Source organism: Dasypus novemcinctus, chromosome 3 (genome assembly GCF_030445035.2).
Source record: "Dasypus novemcinctus isolate mDasNov1 chromosome 3, mDasNov1.1.hap2, whole genome shotgun sequence".
Classification (NCBI taxonomy): Eukaryota; Metazoa; Chordata; class Mammalia; order Cingulata; family Dasypodidae; genus Dasypus; species Dasypus novemcinctus.
The window spans coordinates 112,682,697-112,709,811 of NC_080675.1; the positions used below are offsets into that span (position 1 = coordinate 112,682,697).

The 27,115-nt window shown below is 40.5% G+C and overlaps 1 protein-coding gene across 2 annotated transcripts in view; it reads left to right on the plus strand.

Annotated features, from left to right (window-relative positions):
• Nucleotides 1-714: 714 nt before the first annotated feature.
• RTF1 (RTF1 homolog, Paf1/RNA polymerase II complex component) overlaps nucleotides 715-27,115 on the plus strand; it is an 81,824-nt gene continuing 55,423 nt past the window's right edge. Inside the window, exons 1-5 of one of the 2 annotated variants that reach the window (XM_071214116.1) lie at nucleotides 726-928; nucleotides 6,412-6,559; nucleotides 15,510-15,620; nucleotides 22,094-22,241; nucleotides 24,440-24,644. In XM_071214116.1, the coding sequence (XP_071070217.1) occupies nucleotides 6,557-6,559; nucleotides 15,510-15,620; nucleotides 22,094-22,241; nucleotides 24,440-24,644 (467 nt within the window). In that variant the 5' untranslated portion in view covers nucleotides 726-928; nucleotides 6,412-6,556. Of the gene's footprint in view, nucleotides 929-6,411; nucleotides 6,560-15,509; nucleotides 15,621-22,093; nucleotides 22,242-24,439; nucleotides 24,645-27,115 lie in introns of both variants that reach the window. The other variant, XM_058293955.2, reaches the window with a different exon arrangement.

Sequence of the window (27,115 nt, forward strand, 5' to 3'; positions counted from 1 at the left end):
AACCCCTGAGCTATATTGCCTTTCCCTAAGTAGCCTTTTTAAAAGACAAATCTAATTATGTCTTACTTTAGTTTAAAATCTTTCACTATTAAAGTTTAAACTCCTTAATCTTAATGTCGCTTACATAGCCTGAATTATGGCACTCCCCAGGCTCGTCTTCCTTGTCCCCACGCACCATGGCCTCTGTTCCAGCTATAATGAACTTTCAGTTCCCTGAATCCAACATTTCTCTATTATCTCTGGGCCTTTGCCCATGCTGTTCCCTCTGCCTGGAACACCCTTCATTCCACTTTTCTTTTGGCTACTCAGATGTAGCCTCTGGGTCAGCTGTCACTTGCACAGCCCAGTTAGGCAAGGTTCATTCCTCATGGCGCGCTCCAGGCGATTGGTGTCTTCAAAAGACGGCGATCTCAGACGTCACCTTTGACACTCCATCAGTGTTAGACACTTAAAAAGCTGGAGACACGTGGGCCATCTCAGAGAGATCACAGATCCCTGCGGGCTCCAATCTTAGCTAACTAGGGGGCTCACCGAGCTTCCGCGCAGAGACACAGCACTTCCAGAGGCCAGGAACCCACCTGATACTCCCGCCCTCTGCCCAGAACCCAACCCGTCGGATAGCCCCGCCTCTTACGCTGCGTCGGGGGTGGGGAAGGGCGGGGCACCGGGCGCCGGCGAACGGCGTGCGACGAGCAGGGGGCGGGGCCAGGGGCGGAGCGGAGCGCGCATGCGCGGTCGCCTTTGTGTGGGTCGAGCGGCGGCGGCGGCGGCGGCGGCAGTGGCGGTCCCACTGGCAGGCGGGCAAGAGGCGAGTCCGGGCGGCGTCCGGCGTGGGAGCCGGGGGACCACCATGGTAAAGAAGCGGAAAGGCCGCGTCGTGATCGACTCGGACACGGAGGACAGCGGCAGCGACGAGAACCTGGATCAGGTGAGGGCAGGCCGCGGAGGCGCGGGTCTAGCGGGGCGGGAGGGCTGAGTCGGGGCCACCGGAGCCCAGAGCCAGCCGGGCCCTCGGGCCTCCTGACCCGAGCGCCCGGCCCGCCCCGTGCCCTGACTGCCGCTGTCGTCCCTTCCTGTCCTCTCCGCAACGCCCTGGGCCCTCGGTGTCCGGCCCGGGCCTGAAGACCGAGCCCGGAGGACTTGGCGCCTTGGGCGGGGAGGCGGGGCAGGGACCGGGCTGATGGGCCTCGGGCTCCGGGGACCAAAGGGGACAGTGATCTGCCAAACCCGGGCGGCCGACTGGGCCAGGAGAGCCCGGCCGGGAGAGAGAGAAAGTACCGCCCGTCAACCCCGGAGGCCGGGGGGTTTTGGAGGAGGTGCAAGGGTGAGCGGTGGGTGGGGGCAGGGGGCTGAGAAGGTGCAGACTCTGGAAGGTGAAGTTTTTCGAGGAAGGAGTGGACAGAGAGGAGGGACACTCGTAAATGTTCCGGGGAACCTCTGCCATGCCTGGAAAGGAAGACTTAGCTGTGGCCACGAGTCTGGTGACTAGCGTCGTTCGTGGTTGCGAAGGGTCCCTGTTGGTATGTCAGACTGAAGAAAACTTTCTCGAAGGTAGGAAAGAGGGCAGATACTGACAGAATTGAACTATGTAGTGTGGTGTGGAGGGACTGGCCGAGGCATCTTGGCCCTTTTCATGCAGCAACCCAGAATTCTTTCTTATTTGACGATTGTGCAGAAAGCATTGAAAGTAAGTTTTGGCCTCAGTGTCCTGGGGTTGCTTGGACTTTTTATATTCACTAGAAAATGTTGTAGGGAGGAAATTGTCGTCTGTAGCAGTGCTCTAGAGATACCAGAGATACAAAGAAGGTTTTCTTGGCACAGTTTATGAGCAAATGATATAAAGGAAGAATAAGCAAAAGGTAGTAGCTTTGTAAGTTGAGTAGGGTAGTACCGAACTTGAAATCTGAAAATTTGAGTTCTTGACTGGGTTATGCTGCTTTCTAGCTTTGTATTTTTGGTCTTAACTGTAAAATAGAGATATAACATCAGCCTTGTCTATCTAACTGGGCTATTGTAAGGAACAAGTGTTTCTAAGAATCGATATAGGTATAAGCATTTGCAAACTATAAAGGTTCTGTGTAAATGGCTTCTTGAGGGTCCTTTGCATTAGGCAGAGGTCTCAGAACTAAAATGTTAGGGAGTGAAAGGAGAGGACTTTAAGGAGGAAGAACTGGAGAGGTGCTGAAGATGGTTGTCTTGGAAGTAGTGGTGGGGAGGTGGGGAAGTAGTGGGTCCTAGAAGAATTAATTATCAAAGATGTAGAAACTTTGGTTTGGGATAGTAGATGAAAGGGTAAATTGAAAGTTCCCGTGGAAAGGCTCCTAAAATTTAAACAAATACCAAAAATTTATTCCTGACTGTAAAAGTTGAGTTGATAGATACTTTTAGACTGGCATTTAAGAGGATTAGAATCTTTTTTATTTTTATTTTTCTCATCTAGAATGATAATAACATTAGCTGCCATTTACGTAGTGCTTGGGATGAACTAGATACCTTAATTAAGTGCTTTATTTATATTTTCAAGTTCTCAAATTATTGGGACTTTGGTATCATTTTCCCTGTTTTCCTTATGAGGCACATGGGATTTGAAAAAGTTAAGTAACTCTCAGATCCACACAACTAGTAAGTGATAGAATTAGTATTTGAACCCAGTCTGCATGACTACAAGGCTTCTATTATTTCTGCTATATCACCTTAATCTGCTGCTCTTTTAATTTTTCTTATTGCAAAATGAGGATAATGTTTCATGGTAATTTTCCAGATTGCTAGAAATCATGTTTGCAAAGTCCACTCACTAGTTTAGAGGAAATTGGTACATCAATTTAAAAGATTATTTGGGGGACTTTGTAGAGAACACTCAAGACATGTGTTCTAATGGTGCATAAACAAAGCTCTGAATTATTCTGTCCTTAGTGGTTTTCCACAGAATTTCAATGACTGTAATAAGCTGAAAGCTTCCTTTTATGATAGAGTATACCTGATCCACAAAGAACTTTTCCAAAGTGAGAAAACTGGAGGGGATTGCAACTTTAAATCCCAGCTCTAAATAACTATTATAGAAAGAAACTAGCATGAAATTTGTAATATATAATCATACCTAATACAGTTTAGCAGCAGTTTCAGCTTCCTCCTCTTCAACCACTCAGTGACTGTCTTATCAAATGGGAACAAGATCAAAATTCCTTTTCTCTGCACATCCTGACAGAGGCAAGAGTGCCTTCTATCTCTGTCTGTTCAGCATTGTTCCAGACTCTTTGAAGAATTAAAGATAAAGATCTCTGTCTTCTGGAAGTTTTTACCAAGGCCTTCAGCAGAAGTTCATGGTCAGCCAAGTTTAGGAATCTTTAGGAATCCTCAGAACAAAACTAATGCATTCTGGGCTTTGCCTTGGACTGCTTCATCTAGTTCTGGGTCTTCATTAGAGGTATAACATCAGATTTGTTGTCTTGTGTGTGAAAAAGAAAAAGCATGCCAAATCTGAGTGTTTAGTGTGAGAGTGGAGCACAATGTAAGGAGGTCCTTTATTCCTAGATTTCCCATGGAAATCTAAACCATTATGTCAGAAATATTACTTGGTCTTTACTGAAGATGAGCTTACTCGTGGTTGGCTGAGGACCACCTGTGTCAGAAGCTACCTGGGTTGCTTATTTAAAATGTAGGTTCCTGGAGCTCTCATCCCAGGCCTACTAATTAGAATTCTGGAGATAGAGCCCTGGACTCGATTTTTATCAGGTATAGCCCAGGTAATAATGATTTATGTTAATGATTGAGACCACAATCACTGTCCATATTCAAGTTAGTCTTTTTAGTAAGAACACTAGAAGAAGTTTGGGAAAGAAATAGCTTCCTTTCCCTACCATAGTGTTCCCAGGACATAACCAGAAGAACTTGACAGAGGTGTTTAAGGTTGCAGAGCTGCTGGTTCTTCTAAATCTCTGAAGGTATTTCAGCTGTTGGGATGCTTTTTATTAAGGCTTATTTATTTTCCTTTCTTCTTGATGGGAAAAAATATGTGGTAACTAAAGCATAGAAATTTGAAATTTGGTTTACCTTTCAGAGATTTTTAAAACTTAGACCTTAGTTTGAGAGCTTGAAGAATTTTAACATCTGACCTGATAGTGGCCCTATTCTTTGGTTAACCACACCCTTTTTTCAATATTTTTTTAATAGCAAATTATGAAGACACCTGGCACTGGTTTGGTTTTTTTTCTTTTTCCTTAAAATTACAACTTTAGGCATTTCATTATAAAAAGCTGGTAAAATATAAATTTATATGAACTTAATATTCATCATACATTTACTTCATTTTTTTGCTTGACCTTCTGGTAAATCTTTAGCTTCCTTGACTTTCACTGCTAAATAAGGAGCTCCTCCCTTGTCTGGGTAATTTAAGAACATAATTCATCAATGTGCATATCTTATTTTTTCTTTATTGGCAGTAGGGCTTATACCTAGTATTAATGCTGCTTCCCATTTTGTTATTTTGGGCTCACACCCACCTCTGTAATAGCCACCACTGAAGACCTGGGAATCCTGTAGCAGCAATGGTCAGTTCAACTCCTACCACTGTACTGGCCATGGCTCCCGCTCAGCTCCCCAGCCTCCATCAGGAGTGCAGTTCATCCCAGCCCAGAAGCCATGGCCACCAACCCACTTCTCTCTGTCATTGGTTTCTATTAGAAAAAATAATAGAGTTTAAAGCAAAACTCTATGCCCTTTACCCCTTCATGTAACTGCATTTAGATCATTATGTGTCAGTCTTACAGAATAATAGATATCCATTGGGTCCTATAAAATGAAAAGATGATAAAGAAATCAGAATTCCCTTTTCAGATTAGTATAAATCAGTATTTATTTATAAAAATTTTATCCTGCCTTTCTAAAAAATAGAACTACTTGCGCACTGGAATACTTTGATTTCATGATTTTCCTTATTAAAATAGTGCTTATGTTGCATTGTCCTCTTTTTCTGTGCTCTTCCAACTTGAAGTAGAATAATTAAATTTGTCTTTGAGAGAATAGAACCTCTAAATATTTTCCAGGAATTACCTTTAGACATTACATGTAAAACAGTATCACTGAGGACATCACCATGTGACACAAGGCAGGTATACAAGCTGAGGAACCCCAGCGGCCACCAGCAGCCAGCACAAGACTTTGGGGAGAAAGCATCACCTTGCTGATGCCTTGATTTTGGATTTCTCCTAGCCTCAAAACTGAAATAATGATCAAGAAGTGGTTCTAAGTAAGAAAGTAAGAAAGAAAAAAAAAAGTAAGAAGAGTTCTGTTCTAGTGGAGAGGTCATACTGAGTGGTCTCACAACAGATGCAAAAGCAGGAAAAAAATTTGTGAAGAGGCTAATAATGGAAGAGGTAGTTTTGAAGGCTGTCAATGGCAACAAGAAGGTTTGTGAATGGCAGATTTCCTGAACAACAGAAATAACTTCTTGATTTGGAGGTGAGAGACACAGGAGAGCCATATTACAGGCGGTTGGGATTCTGCCAGGATATTGTATACTACAGTGTCAAAATTAATCACCCATGATTTTTCAACCATTTGTCTGCTGGGCTTGATTACTCCTCCTCTGTGGTGATGGTGACTCAGTTTATGACAGAGGCATTACACCAGGTGTTTATATGTATATGTCTCCAGTGTTTCTGTTAGTGCAAGAAGTGGTTCTGAAGAAAATTATTTATTAGCTGAAAAGAAAGGGATGGGATATTTAACCCAGGGGATTTTATGTCCAATATGTGTGCAATGACCTTAGCTAGATGCAGATATTATCCTGATATTAAGAAATAGGGATTGTCTGCAAAACATTATTACTCCATGAAGAAGGCAGCCTCTTTTTTGGGGATTGATACAGAGAATGTTTGCTCTGTAGAAACAGATGGAAGAAGTAAAACAATACCCAAGGAACTGGAGAAACAAGTCAGCAAGCAAGGAAGAAGGGGCAATCTCATTTCTTGTCTCTGCTACCTCTGGTACAACTGTATTGGGAGCCTTCGATCCTCTGGATGAAATGACTGACATCTGTGAGAGGCACAGTCTCTAGATTCACATGAATGCTTCTTGGGGTGGCTCAGCTTTGATGTCAAGGAAGCACCGCAAGCTTCTGCATGGCATACACAAGGTTGACTCTGGCCTGGAACCCATACAAGCTGCTGATGGCTGAAATCCAATGCTGTACTCTTCTTGTAAAGACAAATCTGACCTTCTTAAGAAATGCTACTCTGCCAAGGCATCTTATCTCTTGCAGCAGAATAAATTCTACAATGTCAGCTACGACACAGGAGACAAGTCTATCCAATGTAGCGGGAGACCAGATGCATTCAAGTTTTGAATGACCTTGAAGGCCCTGGGCACATTGGGCCTTGAAGAAAGAGTTAATTGTGCTCTTGCTTTATCTAGGTACCTAGTGGAAGAGATCAAGAAAAGAGAAGGATTCAAGTTACAGATGGAAGGCCTATCCGAGGGCCTGGAACATAGGAGGGCTCAAGACAATTGTTGAGCTGTTGGAACCTTACCATGAATTGTTTCTTGTGTACATGGGCAAATGGTAGGTGCTTAATGATCAATGTTCGTATTACACCGCCTTGTTACATAGCACTGGGCTAGCTATAGTTCTGGGGGAGGGGACACATTACTAATAAAGTCTCCAAGGTTCATAAAAAAATAAAAATGAAGCTCTAAACAGGAGAATAGAAGTTCTTAACCTGGGCTTCATGAGTAGAATTCAGTGGGCCTGTGAATTTAAAGGGAAATAAATATACTTTTGTTCTTTTCACTAACCTTTAACTATAATTTATTATTTCCTAATTTTAGCTGTACCTATGACTTTGTCACCAATAAAAATCATGGCTATTTCCATACCATATTACATTTGTTGCAGATGTCTTGATATATTGTTTATACTCATCATTACTTAGAAATTTCTACTTTTTTGGTCTGCTGCTAGATCTTGTTATTTAATGTTATTCTAGAAGCACATATTACTATGTTGTCTCAAATTTACTTAAAAAAAAACTTGATAAACTCTTCCCCCGTCCCCTGCAGGCACAGAGGGAGCCCAGTGAGGGGCTCTCCCAGCCTCCTCCCTCCTCTCCCCTTCCCCCTCACTGAGAGTGGCCCCAGGTGACCCTGTGGAAACCCAGGCCATCGTCCCTTGTGTTTCACCAGGCTTGGTAAGCTTCGACAACCTGGCCAGTGTGCAGACTTGCCATCCAAGCCACAAATGGCTTCAAGATGGGCATGAAGAGGGGCTCAAGGTGTAGCTGAAGCAGCCCAGAGAAACCAATCACCTGTACTGAGTGCTGGTGGTAGCACATCTGAGGGAGATTAGGACTTGCATAGGGCAGGATATGGAACACTGAAAAACAAACCTTCCCTTTGTATATTTATAAGTGAAAATTATAGGATGACACCTTTGACATGTCAGTCAATATCAGTCAAGCAGAAGACTATGGAGTTTGGTGGGCATGTGTTTGGGATAATATATATATATGTGTGTGTGTGTGTGTGTATATATATATGGTGTAAAGATAAAGAGATGAAGAAAACTGCGGGAAAAAGGCAACTTGAAAAACAACATGAGACCAGCTGGGGAGGCTTCTCCAGCCTTTGGGCACGTGGAGGCAGACTGGAATAAGTGGTATGGTGGGACCTGGTCTCCACTATGCAACTGAGCATCTCTGTCAATTCTTTCAGCTATTCAGTGACCAAGGGACCAAACTTTATTGCAGATGTGTAGCTCTATGTCCAATAGAGAGGAGAACTTCCTTCACTGCTTCATGACTGTTCTTGAAGCATCTTACAGCAAGTCTATGAAAAATGTAATAAAAAATTTAAAACAAAAAAAACACAAACATGCACAAAAAAGGAAAAATAATGTTTCAGTGCTTTTAAAACAGCAAGATAGTAATTGTTCTTTGAAATTCTAAGAGGCGCTTTAATTATACTCATTCAAGTCTATGATACTTTCTTATGGTTTTCTGTATTATATGCCTGGATAGAGCTGTTAGGATGTACAAAATGGTGAATATTTGGGGAAAGCAACAAAAATATAAAACTCATTAGCTGTGAAGTGATAAAACAAGGGGAAAAAAGTGACTTACAAGGCAGGGTAATTGTTGTAAAAAGTCTCCCCCCCCCCCCCCCAAAATCATGATAGTTGTACAAAATTTTAAAAAACCTATATAATAGAAAAACTAGAGGAAAGCAAAACAATTAAAAAGGAAAATAAAAACCTATGCAAATTAGCATTACTGCTAAAATCCAAGATTTGTAGGACTGTAATTTTGTGGGTTTAGACTGAGTATCAATCCCTTCTCCCTGCAAATGCTGTCAGTCTTGTCCCTGAGGGCCAGGCTGACTCTCCCAGACCTGTGGGCTCCTGGCCACCCATTGTTGGTGGAGGCCAAGCCATGAGTGGGAAGGGCTGCAGCCGCCACCCCCACCTTCTCCTTCGCTCTATTTCCATACTTGCTCCAGAGACTTTCCAGGTAAGGGAGAACTGAGAACTTCCATCCTAAAACAATATACACACACAATGACCTTAGAGATAGAGAGAAAAGAGTGAGTATAGTTCAGTGGTTGAGCACTTGCTTGGCACGTACGCAGGCAAGTACAAGGTCTGTGGTTCAGTCCCCAGTACCACCTAAAAAAAAGAGAGAGAAAGAAAATATTAATCTGTGAAGAATTTCTGAAACTGTTTACAAGGAAATTTTGAAAAACAGGGATGTTTAAGTGATGCTGGCTTTGCTTTTCTGTAAATAAGTTCATGTATTTTGTAAGACGTTTAATTGGAATATAGGGGAAAAAAAGGAAACACTAATGAAAGGAAGATATTTATCTTTGGTAAATGACTTTAAAACAATTAAAAGACATTGCTTAAAAAGCCTTAGAATCAGGAAAATACACTGAATTCTTTAAGAACACATTTTAAAGTATAACGTTTATAATAATTTATTTGCACCTGTGGTAAGCTACTTTGGAATTCTGCATTGATGCACTCCCATTGCTGTCTCGTTCATCTGGAGGTCAGAGGCTCTCTGAGGCCTTTTATTTTCCTTTTTTCTTTAGAGGAACAAATTTTTGGTTTTTCTCAGGCCTCCTGCCTTTACTTTCTTCCTTCTATTTTGTTTGTTTATAATTATTTTTAAAAAATTTTCTCTATTTGTTTTTTCTCTTGACTCCTCATTTTAGGATGTCCAGGTATTATTAACACAGCTGCTTTTTTCATACTCAACTCCCGAAAACTCCTTGTAACCTTTTATAAGTATTGGACATCAAGTTCTCCAGCTGAGCCCTAAATAAAGCACAGTTTTGTTTTGTTTTTAAAAAAATACTTGATAGCTGTATTTTTCTTTTCTTTTTTTTAAATTTGGTTGTCAGTGTGTTTTTTTGTTTTGTTTTGTTTTAATTTTTATCCCCCTCCCTTGTGGCTTGCTTGCTGTCTGCTGTCTGTGTCCATTTGCTGTGCATTCTTCTTTGTGTCTGTATTTATTTTTTAATTTATTCTTCCCCCCCTCCTTGTGACTTTTACTTGTTGTCAGCTCTGTGTCCATTCGCTGAGCGCTCTTCTGTGTTTTTTTTTTTTTACTTGTCTCCCTTTTTGTTGCAGCACCTTCCCGAGTCAGCTCTCCACAGCACTTGCGGGCTGGGTGGCACTTGGCAGTGCTTGTGGGCGAGCCTGCCTTTGCAAGGAGGCCCCAGGATGCAAACCCAGGGCCTCCCATGTGGTAGATAGGAGCCCAGCTGATTGAGCCACAGCCAATTCCCAGCTATATTTTTCAATATAATTCATTTTCTTTGGGGAAAATATTGTTATAAAGCAGGGGTTCTTAATGAAGGGTCCATGAGCTTGAATTGAAATTAGAAAAAAAAAATTTTTTTTTTTTGTGGGGACATGTTGGAGCAGGTGTGATATATTTATTAAATAATACACAGTATAGTGTTGACTTAGGAAAGGGTCCAGGATTTTTACCTGACTAGCAAAGGAGTCCATGGAACAAAAAAGATTAAGGACCCCTGTAAAGTATTTAAACCTTACCATGAAGGTCAGGAGATTAAGAGTTGTCTTCTTGTTAATATGGTCTCCTTCACATTATTCAGAGGCAAATTTTCTAGGAGAAACTTTTGACGGTTGTCAATATTATGAAGTTTTAAATTTGTGTCTTAATGTTGCATCTAACTTATTGTGACTTGTTTGCTAATTTCACTTGGCTTTTCTTTAGAGATAGCGCTAGAGATATTGAGTCCCCAAAGCTGAAAGCTTTTGCAGAGAGGCTTTCAGGAAAAGTACAAAACTCATTTTAAGACATGGGTACTGTTAGTGTACTTATTGCTCCCTTCCTACACTACAAGTACTCCAAGGGCAAAGATTGTTTTTTATTTTTCAACAAATGTGTTAGACAGTGCTAGACACTAGGGTTATAGAGGAAACAAAATAGAAGCGTCTTTACCTTCAGGGAACTTAGAATCTCACAAAAGAGAAAGAGGCATTGCTTAGTCATTTCCCTACAGTTTCACTCTAGAGTAGAAAGAGCAAGGAGGGTACTGTGAGAGTTATGACCAGGAGCCCTAGCCCAGCCTGATGGGAGCCACATTTAAACTGAGACCTTGAATATTGGGGAAGGAGGGGAATAAGAGACTGAAGAGTAAGGAGTGTTGCGTGTTCATGGTTGAGGGACCAACATTTACAAGCAGCACTGAGGCAGGAAGGACCCAGCACTCCCATGAAACTGAAAGAAGCTCAGAGTGACTGGAAAATAATAAATTTGGAGAGAGAGTGGAATGAATAAAGCTGCTTAGGTAGGCTCTGTTTTGACCTTTTGAGGATGGAGAAGTCAGTTTATGGATCATAACCACAATTAAAAATCAAAATGAAATTGAGAATTGAAGAGAAATAACAGCAAGTGTGTCATACATAATAAACTTTCTTAGTACCTCTAACCCTACTGTATTCTTTTTCCTTCTTGCCTGCTAAACTTCTGTCCCACTGGCCTTCTTTGAGTTCTTTGACTTAGCCAAGGTTTGCCAGCTTTAGGGCCTTAGCTATTCCATCTGGTGGCCTCTGTCCAGAAAACTGGACCCTCCCCTCTTCTTCCACAGAGTTTCTAGTCTTAGCCTAAATGTTTTCAACTCAGAGAAGCCTCTCTATCACAGTTAGGTCCCCATTTGCTTGATTTACTTCCTTCTTAGCATATATCATTAGGTGTTATTATTTCTCTCCGCCCCGCCCCCCCTTTTTATTGTCTGTATCCTCTCTTGATTCTAAATTCCATGAGGTCAAGGACCATGTATCTTTCCTTCACTAGTGACTGCTTGGTGCATAATAGGCCCTGGTGGTAAAGTGACCAACTGTTGCAACCTTCCTGAGACTGAGGGTTCTCCCATAATCAGGACTTTCAGGGCTTAAACGAGGACAATCATGTGCAAAACAGGATGGTTGGTAGCCCTAATTGGCAGTAATTACTTACATTAGTTATCTCTTAGAACAAATAAGCATCCTAATTAGCCATAAAACCTCTGACATTTATCCATATAGACTTTTATTCTCATTTTCTTGGGCATAGAACCTGTATCTCACTTTTAAGTGATCATGGGAAGTTTGATTAAAGAGATGAGATTGAATTTCCTTTAAATAATAGGAACCTAAGTTGCCTTATTGCAAGTTGATCTTAATGTAACATAAAAATACACTGAGGGAAGTGGATATAGCTCAAGCAATTGGGCTCCTATCTACCATATGGGAGATCCAGGGTTTGATTCCTGGGGCCTGCTGGTGAAGGCAAGCTGCCCTATGCAGCAAGCTGACCCACACGTAGTGCTGGCCCATGTGGCAAGCTGGCCCAGCAAGATGATGCAAGAAAAAGAGACACAGAGGAGAGATGATAAGAGACTCAGCAGGCCAGGGAGCTGAGGTACAAGAGATTGAGCACCTCTCTCTGACTCGGGAATGAGCACCTCTCTCTGACTCGGGAAGGTCCCAGGATTGGTTCCCGGTGCTGCCTAAAGAGAAGACAAGTAGACTTAGAAGAATGCACAGCGAATAGACACATAGAGATGGGGGAGGGGGGGAAGCAGAATAAATAGACACATAGAGATGGTGGGGGCAGAATAAATAAATCTTAAGATATTTTTTAAAAAACTGAATGATGGAGTAGAGGTAATGAAATCTTAAGGTTTGTGAGTCTTCTCAAATCTGTTAATCTGTTGATTTTTGAGCTCTCAAATTGATTCCATTGGTCTTATTATAGACATTTACTTTTAATAGACATTTTTTACATGTTACAGTTAATGTCTCAGGGAAATTGATTTGATTGATCTGAATCCCTGTTTCAATGCATTAGTATTAAAACAAGTTCTAGTACATTTATGAACCTCAAGGGGTCAGGGATGAGATTGCGTACCAGGAGTCTTTTTAAATTTTTAATAAATTTGCATTAAGGTAATGGAGGGGAAAAGGTAATAGTAAAGAAATAAAAAACCATAAACAAATTACGATACAAACCAGCACTCCTAGTCCTAAATATTTACCAAGTGAAATAAAAACTTATGTTTTGGGAGTGGATGTAGCTCAAGCAATTGAGTCCCTGCCTCCCATATGGAAGGTCCCGGGTTCGGTTCCTGGTGCTTCATGAAAAAAACAAAAACAAAAAGCAAAACAAATGATAAAACCAAATCAGGGGAGCTGGTGTGGCTCAGTGGTTGAGCGCTGGCTTCCCACATGTGAGGTCCTGGGTTCAATCCCTAGCCCTGGTACCACAACAAACAAAAAAACAAAACAACTTATGTTTATACAGAAACCTGTGTATGAACATAAAAATGCCCCAGAATTGGAGATAGCCCAAATGTCTTTCAATTAGTAAAAGATATATCCATGTAATGGAATATTATTTAGCAATAGAAAGGAATGAACTACTGATGCATGCTACAACATAGATGGATTGCAAATGCATTATACTAAGTAAAAGAAACCAGACTCAAAAGGCTGTATACTTTATAATTCCATTTATATGACAGACAACAATAGGCAAAACTACAGGGACAGAAAACAGATGGTGGAAAGCGGATGTAGCTCAACTGATCGAGCATCCGCCTACCATATGGAGGGTCCAGGGTTCAATCCCCTGGGCCTCCTGACCCATCTGGTAAGCTGGCCCATGCGCAGAGCTGCCATGTGCAAGGAGTGCTGTGCCACACAGGCGTTCCCGTGTATGGGAGTCCCACATGCAAGGAGTGCACCCCGCAAGGAGAGCTGCCCCATGTGAAAAAACCACAGCCTGCCCAGGAGTTGTGCCACACATATGGAGAGCTGATAGAGCAAGATGATTCAACAACAAAAAAAAGAGATGCAGTTTCCCAGTGCTGCCTGATAATACAAGCGGACATAGAAGAACACACAGTGAATGGACACAGAGAGCAGACAATGGGGGGAAAGGGGAGAGAAATAAATATTAAAAAAAAAAAAGAAAACAGATGGTGAGAGGAGGGGTGTGAGGAGCACTAGGGAATTTAGGGGTGATGATGGAACTGTTCTATATATTTATTGATTGTAGTGGTTGTTAAACAACTATGTTTGTCATACTCATTAAAAAGGATAAAATTGACTATGTAAATTATGCCACAGTTTTTTAAAAGGCCACAAATACACAATGTTGCTATAATTTGCATTTGGTTTTGTAGTAGTTACAATTTTGTTGTTCTGGTTTTCAGCCTTTCCAGGAAGTTGGTGTGTTAGTTCTCTCTAATGAAATGAGAAGAGTGACATTTCATGACTGCTTATGAAGAAGGAGAGTGTCAGCTGTTAATCTGAGAAGGTCATTTTCTCATTCTGGCCAAGGAGGTTATATTCCTAAAATAGAAAGAGACTAGAGGAAGAAAACAGATACTTTGTAGCAATTTGGTATTTTAAACTCTGTCTTGGCACTTGATCTGTAATTGTCTAGCACTATCATCATCAAGGAATACTACTACTAGTATTTTAATTGTATTTTTCTTTTTTTTTTTTGGCAAAAGGGCAAAATGTTTTAAACTGTTCAACCATGAATCAATTAGGAGCCAGTATTCTAACTGTCCAGGTTGGAATCCTTGCCTCTACCACATATAGTTGTGTTACCTTAGATAATTTACTTAACCAGCCTGTGCCACAGTTTCTTTATCTTTAAATAAAGATAACAGTATCAGCCTTTTTAAAGTTCTTATGAAGATTAAATGTCAGATGCTCAGAAAAGTATCTAGGCATCTAGTAAGTACAGTATAATTGTGCACTGGTATTGGCGTTAGTAGAGAGCAAGAACCAGAGCACGTATCCTTTTATTGCCTTTTTTTTTTTTTAAGATTTATTTTTATTCATTTCTCTCCCCTTCCCCGCCCCCCACCCCCTACCCCAGTTGTCTGCTCTCTGTGTCTATTCGCTGTGTGTTCTTCTGTGTCTGCTTCTAGTCTTATCAGTGGCACTGGGAATCTGTGTCTCTTTTTTTGTTGCGTCATCTTGCTGTGTCAGCAATCTGTGTGTGCAGCGCCACTCCTGGGCAGGCTGCACTTTTCTTTTGCGCTGGGCGACTCTCCTTACAGGGCGCACTCCTTGAGCATGGGGCTCCCCTACTCGGGGGACACCCCTGCGTGGCACGGCACTCCTTGCATGCATCAGTACTGCTCGTGGGCCAGCTTATCACATGGGTCAGGAGGCCCTGGGTTTGAACCGTGGACCTCCCATGTGGTAGGCAGACGCTCTTAACTGTTGAGCAAAGTCCGCCTCCCCTTTTGTTGCCTTTTAAATGACTGGGCTAAGTTGGGGAAATGTTACAGAGCAAATCCTGGTTGAAAACCAAGGTTCTTTACCTAATGGCCCTTGCCCCTCCAATTTCACCTAAATCACCAGGACAAGGCAGTAGTGGTGATTAGGAGCATTGGAGTTGTCAAATTAGGATTCCACTGTAGTGACCAGCACACCTATTCCTTGTTGTCAGATCTAGGATTAAACACTGGAAATACGTTTTTTTGTTTTTTTTTCCTCTAGTTTAAGCATTCAGAATTAGTGATCCAGAAACACATAGTTTGTCAGTGAAGTCAGCTTATTCAAACTAGCCCTGTAAATGCCAGTTTTGCCATGAGATACCAAAAGGGATGGTTGTAGTATTAGCTATACTACCTAGAACAGTGATTCTAATCAGCCCTTGAGAATCAATATTTAGATTGATTTAAAGAAGGAAATGGTGACAGGTTGAGGGTAGTCCAACCTCCATTTTCCAGTCACTTTTCCATTTCAGATCTATATTTCCCATTAAGAGGGAGAGGAAAGATTTTGAAAACATTTTTTTAGCAGTTAGGAATACTGGAAGTCAGCCTGTTCACATGATAAAAGTTCCCATAATGACGTCATATAGTTGAGAGCACATAGATATAGAATAGATCTAGGTAGGGCAGGTGTTTAATTATTCTTGGATATTCTTTCTCTGTTGAACAAAATTTATATGATTTATATGACTGTTTCTGCCTTTTAGGAGCTCTTGTCCCTGGCAAAACGGAAGCGCAGTGACTCTGAGGAGAAGGAACCGCCTGTGAGTCAGCCGGCAGCCTCCTCTGACTCTGAGACGTCCGACAGTGATGATGAGGTGGGTGTAGGGGCTATGCCTGTGGGACAGATGGGTATCAGAGAGTTTCTGAAGTGGTGACTCCTAAGCTGTCTTTGCCTTAAATGGAGACCTACAGCTAAGGTTTATGAGAACTTGTTAGGGGAAAAAAATGTACAGGGAAAGCTCTTAAATTGTCATGTTCATTTTGCATTGTTCCATTCATTACCTAGTGCAGGGGTTCTTAACCTTTTTTGTTCCACGGACCCCTTTGCCAGTGAGGTAGAAACCACGGACTCCTTCTAGGATGGAGTGGCAGACAATTTTATGACACTCAACTAGCGTCAGGTCTAACAATTACTGTAATTTCCAAGTACGGGTAAGCATAAGTGATTTTTCAAGATACACAGCAACTGTAATACAGTATGAAATGACTACTACTGTAATTTATTGCATACATTCATAAGTGAAGGAAATGCTAGATTTCAGTTAGAGGTCAGAGAAAATAAAGATAATAAGCTGATATTGTTCAATTCATGCTCATGGACCCCTGAAATCTTTCCACTAATCTCTTGGGAGTCCATGGACTCCTGGTTAAGAACTCCTGACCTCGTGGGTGCCTCTGCAGGACATTTGTAGACATTTTTTAGTCTCTTGTTTTTAGTCCGATTGCAGAAGAAGAGGCACTGCTCATTAGTCATCATTTCTCTAACTTATTCTAAATCATTTTCTTTTAAACCTCACTATGATGTTAGAAAAGAAATCCTACCCAAATGCCATATTTCGGTCAAACAAGAAGCTTTCTGTGGGAAGACTGATTTTTCCTTTCTCAGAGTTATGGTGTTAACTTTCAAGGGGAAAATCTGACTGTTCGTTGTCTGACCTAAGGGTGACTTTCCTAAAGGACCCACCAAGAAAGCAAGGCCCTGAAAGATTAGGAATCTTAACTGGAAAGGTGGATGAGGGAAAAGGTATTTAAAAATACTCCTGCATGCTCCTCACTTGATTCAAAAAATTTTTTTCCTTTAGTGATTTCTGGAGACCAGCTGGATAGCATTTTTATGTTTAATCTCTTAATGCTTCAGTTTGGGAACCTTCTGGAAAAAAAAAAAAGGTATTTTGGTTGTTTAAGGATGATTCTCAGTCAGATGGAGCCTACCTGTATCAGAAACAACTCTTGAGTTTTTCCAAATATGCCTCCCAACCCTTTCCTCCGCACCCCCTACCTCCTTTGAAATTTATTGTCATTAGTGAGCCATCAGTACAGGTAGAAAGAAGTATATTTAAGGGAAGCAGATGTGGCTCAAGCGATTGGGCTCCCATTTGCCATACAGAGGGTCCCAGGTTCGTGGCACAGAGAGTTGGCTGGTCCACCTGGCACGGAGAGCTGGCGCAACAAGATGACACAATGAAAAGAGACACAGAGGAGGGACAGTGAGAGACACAACAAACCAGGGAACTGAGGTGGCTAGGCAATTGAGTGCCTCTCTCCCACGTTGGAAGGTCCTGGGATCAGTTCCCAGTGCTTCCTAAAGAGAAGATGAAAAGAGAAGACAAGCAGACAAGACAAGCAGACACAGAAGAATGGGTAGTGAATGGACACAGAGAGCAGACAGCAAGCACAAGTGGCAGGTGGGGGAGAATAAATAAGTCTTTAAAAAAAAAAAGGAAACAAGTTTACCTCTTTTTAAAAAAAAGTATATTTAGTCCTCAGATTTGCTAGGACAGAAAATTAGTTAACTGAGTTAAAAGGTTTTTATATGGAGAAACAGGCATGCCTGATTTTGGAGCAAAAAGGTATCTAGCTAATTGATGGAAATGGAGAGAAGTTATGAGAATTGCTATCTAGAAAAAGTGGGCGCACTGGACATTAATAAAGTCCAACTGGGGAGGGTATAAGTAGATATTTCATGTGTAGAATCTTTTCAGGGGAAAAAGGGTTTAAGAAAATATATCTGTATATTATTTTGAGTTCTTTCTCATTGATATTTTCAGGGAAATATCAATATTATGAAAATAAGAAGCAAGATAAGTAAGGTTTATAATGACCAAGCCTGGGAAACTGGAAGCACACCTCAGTAGTATAAGGTCATAATGCCCTTGTATGGCACTTCAGTGCTGTCACTTCCTGTCTCTGAAAGCATTTGATAGAAGAGGAAGCACAAAGGGTGCAAACCAGGGTGATAGGGAGAAAAATAGCTAGGTTAGAAGGAGTGCTCGTGATTTCAGGTAAAAATGACCAAAATGAAAAGGTCTGTATTTTTAGGAGGAACAAGGTCCTGAATCAGGTAGTTCAGAGTCCTTTTTAGAAACTTGGTATAGTTGCCAACTATATGAGAAGGAAGCCAGATTTTCATTTTGTTACCAGTAAAATCATGTTGGATACCAAGAAAATACTTTTTGTTGCTGTTGAAAATTGAATGTAACTATATTAGGCAAAGTGAGGACATAGCTGAAGTATGTTTAATGCCCTCTGCCTAAGTGAGAATTACTATTTTTAAAAGCTTCTTGTCTAGTCTTGTTTTCAGCCTTTTTGAGAAATAGAATCATTTGGCCAAGCCCTGTAGTTCAGCAATTGTCACACCTGTTTCTTCTTCCTTAGAACTTTTGTCTAAGCCTTCCCCCATTGCATTTATGTCCCCACTTGCCTTTTCAAAGACTCTGATCTCATCTTGCATTTCTTCCATTCCATTTATTTCTACTTTCTTTCTTTTTGAAGCTGCTTCTTTCTCTTATTTCATCTGATCTTTTGGGCTCTCCCACTTTGATATAGTTACAATACTATACATACTCAGTATTATGTTGACGCCAATATTTTTATTAATAGAAGAAGATTAGGGAAGTGGCTGTGGCTCAAGTGATTAGGCTTCCATCTACCATATAGGAGGTCCAGGGTTCAATTCTCAGGGCCTCCTGATAAAGGCAAGCTGGCCTGGGTGGCACGCTGGCCCAAGTGGAATGCTTGCCCACACAGGAGTGCTAGCCCGTGTGGAGACTTGGTGCAGCAAGATGATACAACAAAAAGAGACACAAAGGAGAAACAATAAGAGATGCAGCAGACTAGGGAGCTGAGGTGGCAGAAACTGAGTACCTCTCTCCCACTCCGGAAGGTCCCAGAATCTGTTTCCGTTGCTGCTGAAGAGAAGAGAAGCAGACAGAGGACACACAGCAAATGGACACTGAAAGCAGACAGCAAGCACGAAAACAATGGTGGGGGGGGGCAATAAATAAATTAAATCTTTAAAAAAAGAAAAAGATTAGTAGAACATTTTGAAAATGATGCAATTTTAACTTACAAATTCATTTAATAACATTTTTCCAGGGAAGTCAGCCTAGATCTCCAAGAGAATTTTGTAATTGCTTTACCATACAGATAATATATAATACATGCTTCCAATAAAGGCCTCACTGTTAAACTATGATCTTTTCCTGTACATATATTTATTTAGTAAAGTTTTCATGTACCAGACAACTCTGGAGCAATGCATTCTGCATAGATGAATTATCCTAGAATTAAAACTAAACTCAGGGGGAAGCAGATGTGGCTCAACTGATAGAGCGTCCGCCTACCATATAGGAAGTCCAGGGCTCGGTACCCAGGGCCTCCTGGCCTGTGTGGTGAGCTGGCCCACGTGCGGTCCTGCCGCATGCAAGGAGTGCCATTACCATGCAGGGGTGCCCCCTGTGTAGGGGTGCCCCACGCTCAAGGAGAGCCACCCCACGTGAAAAATGCCCCCTGCCCAGGAGTGGCGTTGCGTACACAGAGAGGTGACGCAGCAAGATGACGCAACAAAAAGAGACAGATTCCCAGTGCTGCCTGACAAGAATATAAATGGACACAGAAGAATACACAGCAGATGGACACAGAGAGCAGACAATGGGACAGGGAAAGGGAGAGAAATAAATAAAATAAATCTTTTTAAAAAAAACAACTCAAGGTCTAAAATATAAAATCACACATAGTTTTAAAATTTACATACACAGCAGCTTTTCTTGCTGATTTAAAGTCACAATATGAATGACAGTTCTTGTACTGTGAAAAAATGCCTTCCAAAATATCAAGCTGTATGGCTCTGTCTTACTGCTTTTTACAGTTTTTCTTCCTCCTTTGTCACTGTAGGTGAGAAGTGGCCAGTGTGCTTCTCTCTTAGGTAATGTGCTTCTACTTCTTACTTCCTGATTCTGATCTGTTCTGGGGGCAGAAAACCAGGAAAGCAGGGAATCTGGTAGAGTTTAAGTTAGAGTACCAAGCTTTAGCACTTGAACTTAGTGATGGCTATTTGATTTGCTTACAAGCCTTATTTTTACATACTCCTTGGTTCTTGGTTATGTAGATAACTATACAGTAACGTCTTAGTTATCTAGATACTATTAAAATCTCATCAAAGAATTTAGAATAATAAAGCCATTTTCAAGGACCACTTACTCAAACTTATTTACAACAAATTCTGACACTTCTTACCAAACAGTACAATGTAGTATTAATTATGTTTTGTACTTGGTTATATCACTTCTTTCACTTGCGCTTTTGTCTCCATAATCAGACTATAAATTTCTGTGATTGAGTATGGAAACTCTCTTTGCTTTTCAATTAAGTATATGTGGTTGCTTGATTATAATATCAGTAGTGTCTTTATATTTTGGTTAGTTACACAATAGTAGAAGGAAAGAAAGCAAAGCTATTCGTCATGTTCTTTAGGATACAATTAAATTGCACTCACTCTTCAACTCTTCTGACCTTTTTTTACCTTCAGAAAAGAACACCTGTATCAGGAACCATGCCCTCCCCAGGAACACATCCCTTTGCTGGACACTGTCAGGAACTAGAATAGTGAATCTACAAATCTTTCTGACAATTTATTTGACTCCGTACAGCATGTAACTTGAAAACTCCAATTTGTTTTTGTTTTGTTTTTTTTAAGATTTATTTTATTATTTTTCTCCCTTCCCCTCCTCCTACCTTGCTGTTTTCGCTGTCTGCATTGTCTTCTCTTCTCATTTTCTCTCCTGTAGGATTCACTGGGATTCGATCCCTGGAGACTCCTGTCAATTGCACCATCTCAGTTCCTGGTGTCTGCTGCATTTCACCTTGACTCTCCCCTTGTCTCTCTCTTGTTGCGTCATCATCTTGCTGCGTGACTCACTTGCACAGGCACTGGCTCACCATGCAGGCACTCACGCAGGCACTGGCTCACCACGTGGGCATTCATGTGGGCACTGGCTTGCCACGTGGGCACAATTTCTCTTCTTCTTTTTTACCAGGAGGCCCCAGGGATCAAACCCAGGTTCTCCCATATGGTAGCGGAAGCTCTATCACTTGAGCCACATCTGCTTCCCCTCCAAGGAGTTTTAAAGAACATCTGGACTTCCTTATTTCACATATAAGAAAAGAGAGTCCCACAGAGGTTTTGATTTCCTTTTCTCATCATAAAATAGCACCTTCTGTCTTAGTTTGCCTGAGCATCTGTCACAAACGAACACCACAAACTCGTTTTGACTTTAACATCAGGAATTTATTGTCTCATGGTTATGAGAGTAAAAGAAGTCCAAAATCAAGATGTCAAGATGACTTCTGGAGTCTGTGTGTTCTAGTGCTGGATGCTGGCTATCCTTAGGGTTCCATGGCTTGAATCCCTGCCTTGTGTCACAGGGCAACGTCCTCCATTCTGGCTTCTGTGACCTCTGGGTCTTCTTTATAATCCAATTCTGGATTAAGATCACCACCCCCATTCACTTGGGCCCAAGTCACCTTAACACAAAACAAATCTTTAAATGTACTTAGTGGTCCCTAGTTTTAATTTCTGCTTCCTTGAGGTTGATACCAGTGCCACCATGCATGCCACAGAGTGACCCTCATCCCCTCCTGCACTTTCTGCATTTTTCGCCTGGGTACAAGCTTTATACCCTGATTTCCTTTTTTTTTTTTTTAAACAAATCAATTTTATTGATGCAAATCAATAAAGCATACAATTCATGCAAATACCCTGACTTCCTGAGACTCACTCCAGAATTAAACCATCCTCCATGTACTGAGACCCATACATACCAACCTTTAGCACTTACTGATCTGCTGTAGAAACAGAAAGCTATTCTCTCTAACAGCTGAATTTTAGTTTAACTCAGTTGACTTGCTGTAAAGTTAATATATTTGTTTTTCTGTTGCAATCAAATTACATTGATTAAATATGTTTATTATATAAACTACTATTTCTAAGAAACTACAGAATAGGAAACCAGACATTATGGAATTTTAACCAAAGTCTCAAGATCCATTTCATTTTCTATATAAAGTGTACTTCTTTTGGGCTTAAAGAAATAGGGACTTTTTGTGTGATCTATTTGTCTTTTGAAAAAAAGACAATAAAAAAAAATCTTCACAGACAAAGGGAAAAAAAAGGAAATAGGGACTTGTGTGACCATTTTGATGAACTACAGGCATTGAACTCTTGAATTTTCTAGGTTTCACCAATGAAGTCCCTAGTCCTATTTCAGTTTTCCTTTCTCTCTTTTTTCAGTGGACATTTGGGAGCAATAAAAATAAGAAGAAAGGAAAAGCCAGAAAAATAGAGAAGAAAGGAACCATGAAGAAACAGACTAACAAAACTGCCTCCTCAGGTAGTTCGGACAAAGACAGTTCAGCTGAAAGCTCAGCCCCTGAGGAAGGTGAGCCAAGCAGCCTAACCTTGTCAAGTTGAAGATGCAAAGGCAGAAATGGGGAGGTGCCTGCATTACAAAATGACCTCTGCTTTTTGAGCAGTGGTCTTTAACCTTTTTAATGCACTTGGATCTTTTGAGAATTTGCATAAAACAAGAAAAATACATGCAGTTCCAAAGTGTGGGTAAGACCCCTGAAACCGAGCTATAGAATTGATGAGGAATCCCTGCATTAAAGTTTCAACTCACTTTACCTGACCAGTCTGTCAGCTGAATATCTTCTCTTCTCTTTTTATTTACTTGGTCTGACTGAGGAAAGAAATCCTTGGGCGAGATATAAAACTCAATAGAAAATATTTTTTGAAACCAATTCCAGAATTTTTTATTAAAAGTAGTTTGAACATTAATTTATTCCAGAACTAGAATGATGAACTTTAAATTTTATTTAAAAATAACACATATACAAATGGCTCGTGCAGAATTGGTCTAACCTGGTTTTAAGCACATGCCTCAGTGAATGTCAGCTTGAGTCAAGGACAGTTGTTCTTAAATTGCTGATTTAACTTAATACTTATTAATAATATACATTGTCTTTTTCCATACCATCCTTTGTCCTGTCAACATCCAGTGTCATTAGGAATGCATTGATCAGTTTAATGGCTAATTAAAACACTGCTTGTTGTTTTAGGAGGTACCTGGGATTGAACCCAGGACCTTGTATGTGAGAAACAACAGGTGCTCAACTACTTGAGCTTCCAACAGTTTATAATGCCAACTAATAAATGTAGACGAAATGATAGAAAGTCACCATTTTCAGCCATCATAGTAATAATTGATTTACTTGAGACTCACCAATAAGTGTTAAAACGATTGGGTGAGAGTTTATTATTGGGAAACAGAACGCTTATAGTCTCAAAACATCTCCCCATAGTTATTTACTAGCTACATAGGAGAAAAGGTACTTTTACAAAAGAGAAATCTGAAGGACACCACCTTAACCAAATGATCCAAATTAATGTCACCAATTTTGGGACAAACATTTTTCAGGTACTTCCTTATGTACCTGATACACTGAAAATTACACAATCACATATGTAGTGCTCTTGTCAAAAATGCATAACCTGAATTGTTTCATGATAAAACCAACCAACCCACTCATAATGGCTATTTAAATTAATAAAAAATAAGAATTCAGTTCCTCAGGTGTTTTAGGCCACATTTCAAGAGCTGGCTACTGTATTGGACAGTACAGATAGAGAATGTTTTCATTGTCACCACAGAAAATTGCATTAAACAAAGCTGTTCTATAAAACAGCGGGTCTATACTGCTCAAAAATTCAGTGGCATGAAAGACAAAAAGGCTTTTCTAGATTAAAGCATACTTGAGAGACATGCCAACTAAATGCAATGGTTTGATCCTACATTGGATCTTGAATAGGGGGGAAGGGGTATAAAAGACAGTATTAGAACAATTGGTGAACTTTGCATATGGACTGTATATTAGACCATGATATTAACATCAATGTTTTATTTCCTGAATTTGATCATTATATAATTAGTTATATAGGAAAGTATTTAGGGGTGAAGAATTATGATCTCCCCAACTTATTCTCAATTGGTTCAGAAATATAAATAAAAATGTTTTAGGGGAGTGGATGTAGCTCAAGTGGTTGAGTGCCTGCTTTCTATGTATGAGGTCCCGGGTTCGGTCCCCAGTACCTCCTAAAAACAAAACAAACAAGAAAACCAATTGCTGTTGGAGAGTGGATGTAGCTTAGTGGTTGAGCACCTGCTCCCCAAATATGAGGTCCTGGGTTCAATTCCCAGTACTTACCAAAAAAAAAAGAATATTATTTTATATATGTAGATGGAGAATGTGAATTTTCAATGTTAACAAGTGGCGAATCTAAGTAAAGTGTGCATAGGAGTCAAAATATTGAAACACTTTTCTGCAGATCTGAATTTTTAAAAAATAAAATGTTGAAAAACCAAAGAACACAAATAAATAAATAAAAGAATTAAAGAGAACAAGCTGGTTTTTTGTTATAGCCTAAACTTTGCTAACCTGTGTTTGTATGTACCAAAAGCAAACCAAGGACTGGTCCCAAGGAAATTGAGAGGACACATATCACTTTACATGGGAGAGGCACCTGTGACCTTAGTCATCTATAATGTGGCTTAATCTTGTGTTTGGGCCTTGGTTGCAGGGGAAGTGTCAGATTCTGACAGCAACAGCTCATCCTCCAGCTCAGATTCAGACTCTTCCTCAGAAGATGAAGAGTTCCATGATGGCTATGGAGAGGATCTCATGGGAGATGAGGAAGATAGGGCCCGTCTGGAGCAGATGACAGAGAAGGAGAGAGAGCAGGAACTATTCAACCGCATAGAGAAAAGAGAGGTGTTAAAAAGAAGGTATGGTGTGGCTACCTTACAGCTATTCTTTTTTTTTTTTTTTTTTTAAGGTACGGGGACCAAACCTGGGACCTCTTACATAAGAGTCAGCTGCTCAACTGTTTGAGCCGTATCCATTCCCACAGCTATTCTTTTTACTTCTTTGCTCCTTCAATTCCCCTCTCCCTCATATCTGACCTTCAAGTAGAGATTAGCATTTGGAAATGTGATTGTTAAATAATGAGAAGTAAATGATGTTCACATCATCACATGTATTTTTTTACTCAGTGCCATCAGCCTTGCTAATGTGTATTATTGACAAGATAGTCATAAGATATAATTCATGTGGGTTATCTTATTTAATCTTCACAACAGCCCTATGAAATTGGTTATACTATGTTACAGAGGAAGAAATTTAGGCTTAAAGATAATAATTAACATTAAATGGGTAAGCTCCATGAGAGCAGATACTTAGTATTATTCCTGGTGCCAGGGACAATGCCTTGCACAAGGATATACAATGAATTTGTTGAATGAATCAAAGAAGAAACTTGTCCAAGATCATTTAGCTGGTAACTGGTAGAACTGGATTTCAAACCTAGAACCATCTGATTCCATAATATACATTGTGGTAACATCCTGTCCTGCCTCATGTTTCCTATTATTTTACCTATTATGTAGCACAGGCACTGCATGTAGTATTTAAAGGGTCGTAAAGAAATTCTTTGTTTTTCTTCAGATAAAGATTGGTACATGATTTGACTGCTATTGAGTAAAAAGTAAAGAAAAAATCATGAAACTGCCGTGATTTTATAATAGTAACCCAGTAATTTCTGAAAATAATGTGTAAAAACATTGACTAATATGTAAAAACTAAGTAAACAGTGTTTTTAACTTTATATTTTACAAATTTAAATATTTCAAGCTTTCAGATGGAAATAATTTTCCAAAGTTAACATCTGGAGCCTTATCTTAATGGGATTAACAACTTCGAATTTTTCTCCTCATTATTTACCTATTAAGATATCTGACTTTCCTAGCATGGCTTATGTATTTTTTTTTTTTTTTAAGATTTATTTGTTTATTTAATTTCCCCCCCTCCCCTGGTTGTCTGTTCTTGGTGTCTATTTGCTGTGTCTTGTTTCTTTGTCCGCTTCCGTTGTCGTCAGCGGCACGGGAAGTGTGGGCGGTGCCATTCCTGGGCAGGCTGCTCTTTCTTTTCACGCTGGGCGGCTCTCCTCACGGGCACACTCCTTGCGCGTGGGGCTCCCTCACGCGGGGGACACCCTTGCGTGGCACGGCACTCCTTGCGCGCATGAGCGCTGCGCATGGCCAGCTCCACACGGGTCAAGGAGGCCCGGGGTTTGAACCGCGGACCTCCCATGTGGTAGACGGACGCCCTAACCACTGGGCCAAAGTCCATTTCCCGGCTTATGTATTTTTTAAAACTTAAATGTTAAGTTGCTATTTGATATTCAGAAGCTTGCTCAGTTTTCAGAATTGCTTTTGTAATTCTCAAATGGCCAAAGTTCTTATCTCCTAACGGAATTCAAGGGCAAAAATAAATTTGGCTTTTATCTAGGGAAATAAAATAGCCCTTAGCACTAGGATCCTTCCCTACCTAGTTGATTTCTAATATCATGAAAGGAAAATAGAAACTTTTTTTTGGCAGCAGTTGGTTCTGTTTCATCTGGGAAAATGTTTGTCCCTTCTATAAACCATATTAAATATGGTGAGTTATCCTAGTCAAGAATGTTTGGCTTTTTGTCAGCAACAACCCATAGACATTTGTTTTCAGTGTGAATGCTTCCACGGTTGCCTATATTGGAGTGAACAGGACTTACCCTTAAACTGTGTGGGAGCTGCCAGATGGTTAGAAGTAACTTTTGAAATTTTTATTTCTGGACCATGAAGAGTATAACAAGACATTTTCATATAGGGCCAATAAAGCACTATAATCTAATCAGCTTAGTTCAACAGTAATGAATGGCTTGTCTCAAACGTGTTTTTTTGTTTTGTTTTGTTTTGTTTTTGAGGTACCAGGGCTGGGGATTGACTCTGGGACCTTGTATTGTGGGAAGCTGGCACTCAACCACTGAGCCACATTGGCTCCTCAAACTTGGTTTTTATTATTTTTCAACTTATGTGACTGAGACAGTTGATGGATTCAGTGAATTTTTTTTTAGTTACTGGAAGAATGTTTAGGGTGATGACAATGAAGACTAAAGTTCAGAGCTTTATACAAACAATTGAGATTTTTGTAGCTCATTTGTTGAGCTACAAAGCAGTACAATAGAGCAACTCAGAAAACTCCTTCTCATACTTAATAAAGATCTTTTAAATGTATCTCATTTAATCTTCATTAACGTCTTTTTTTTTTAAAGATTTATTTAATCCCCCCCCCCCCCCCCCCCCCCGTTGTCTGTTCTCTGTGTCTATTTGCTGCGTCTTGTTTCTTTGTCCGCTTCTGTCGGTCAGCTGCACAGGAAGTG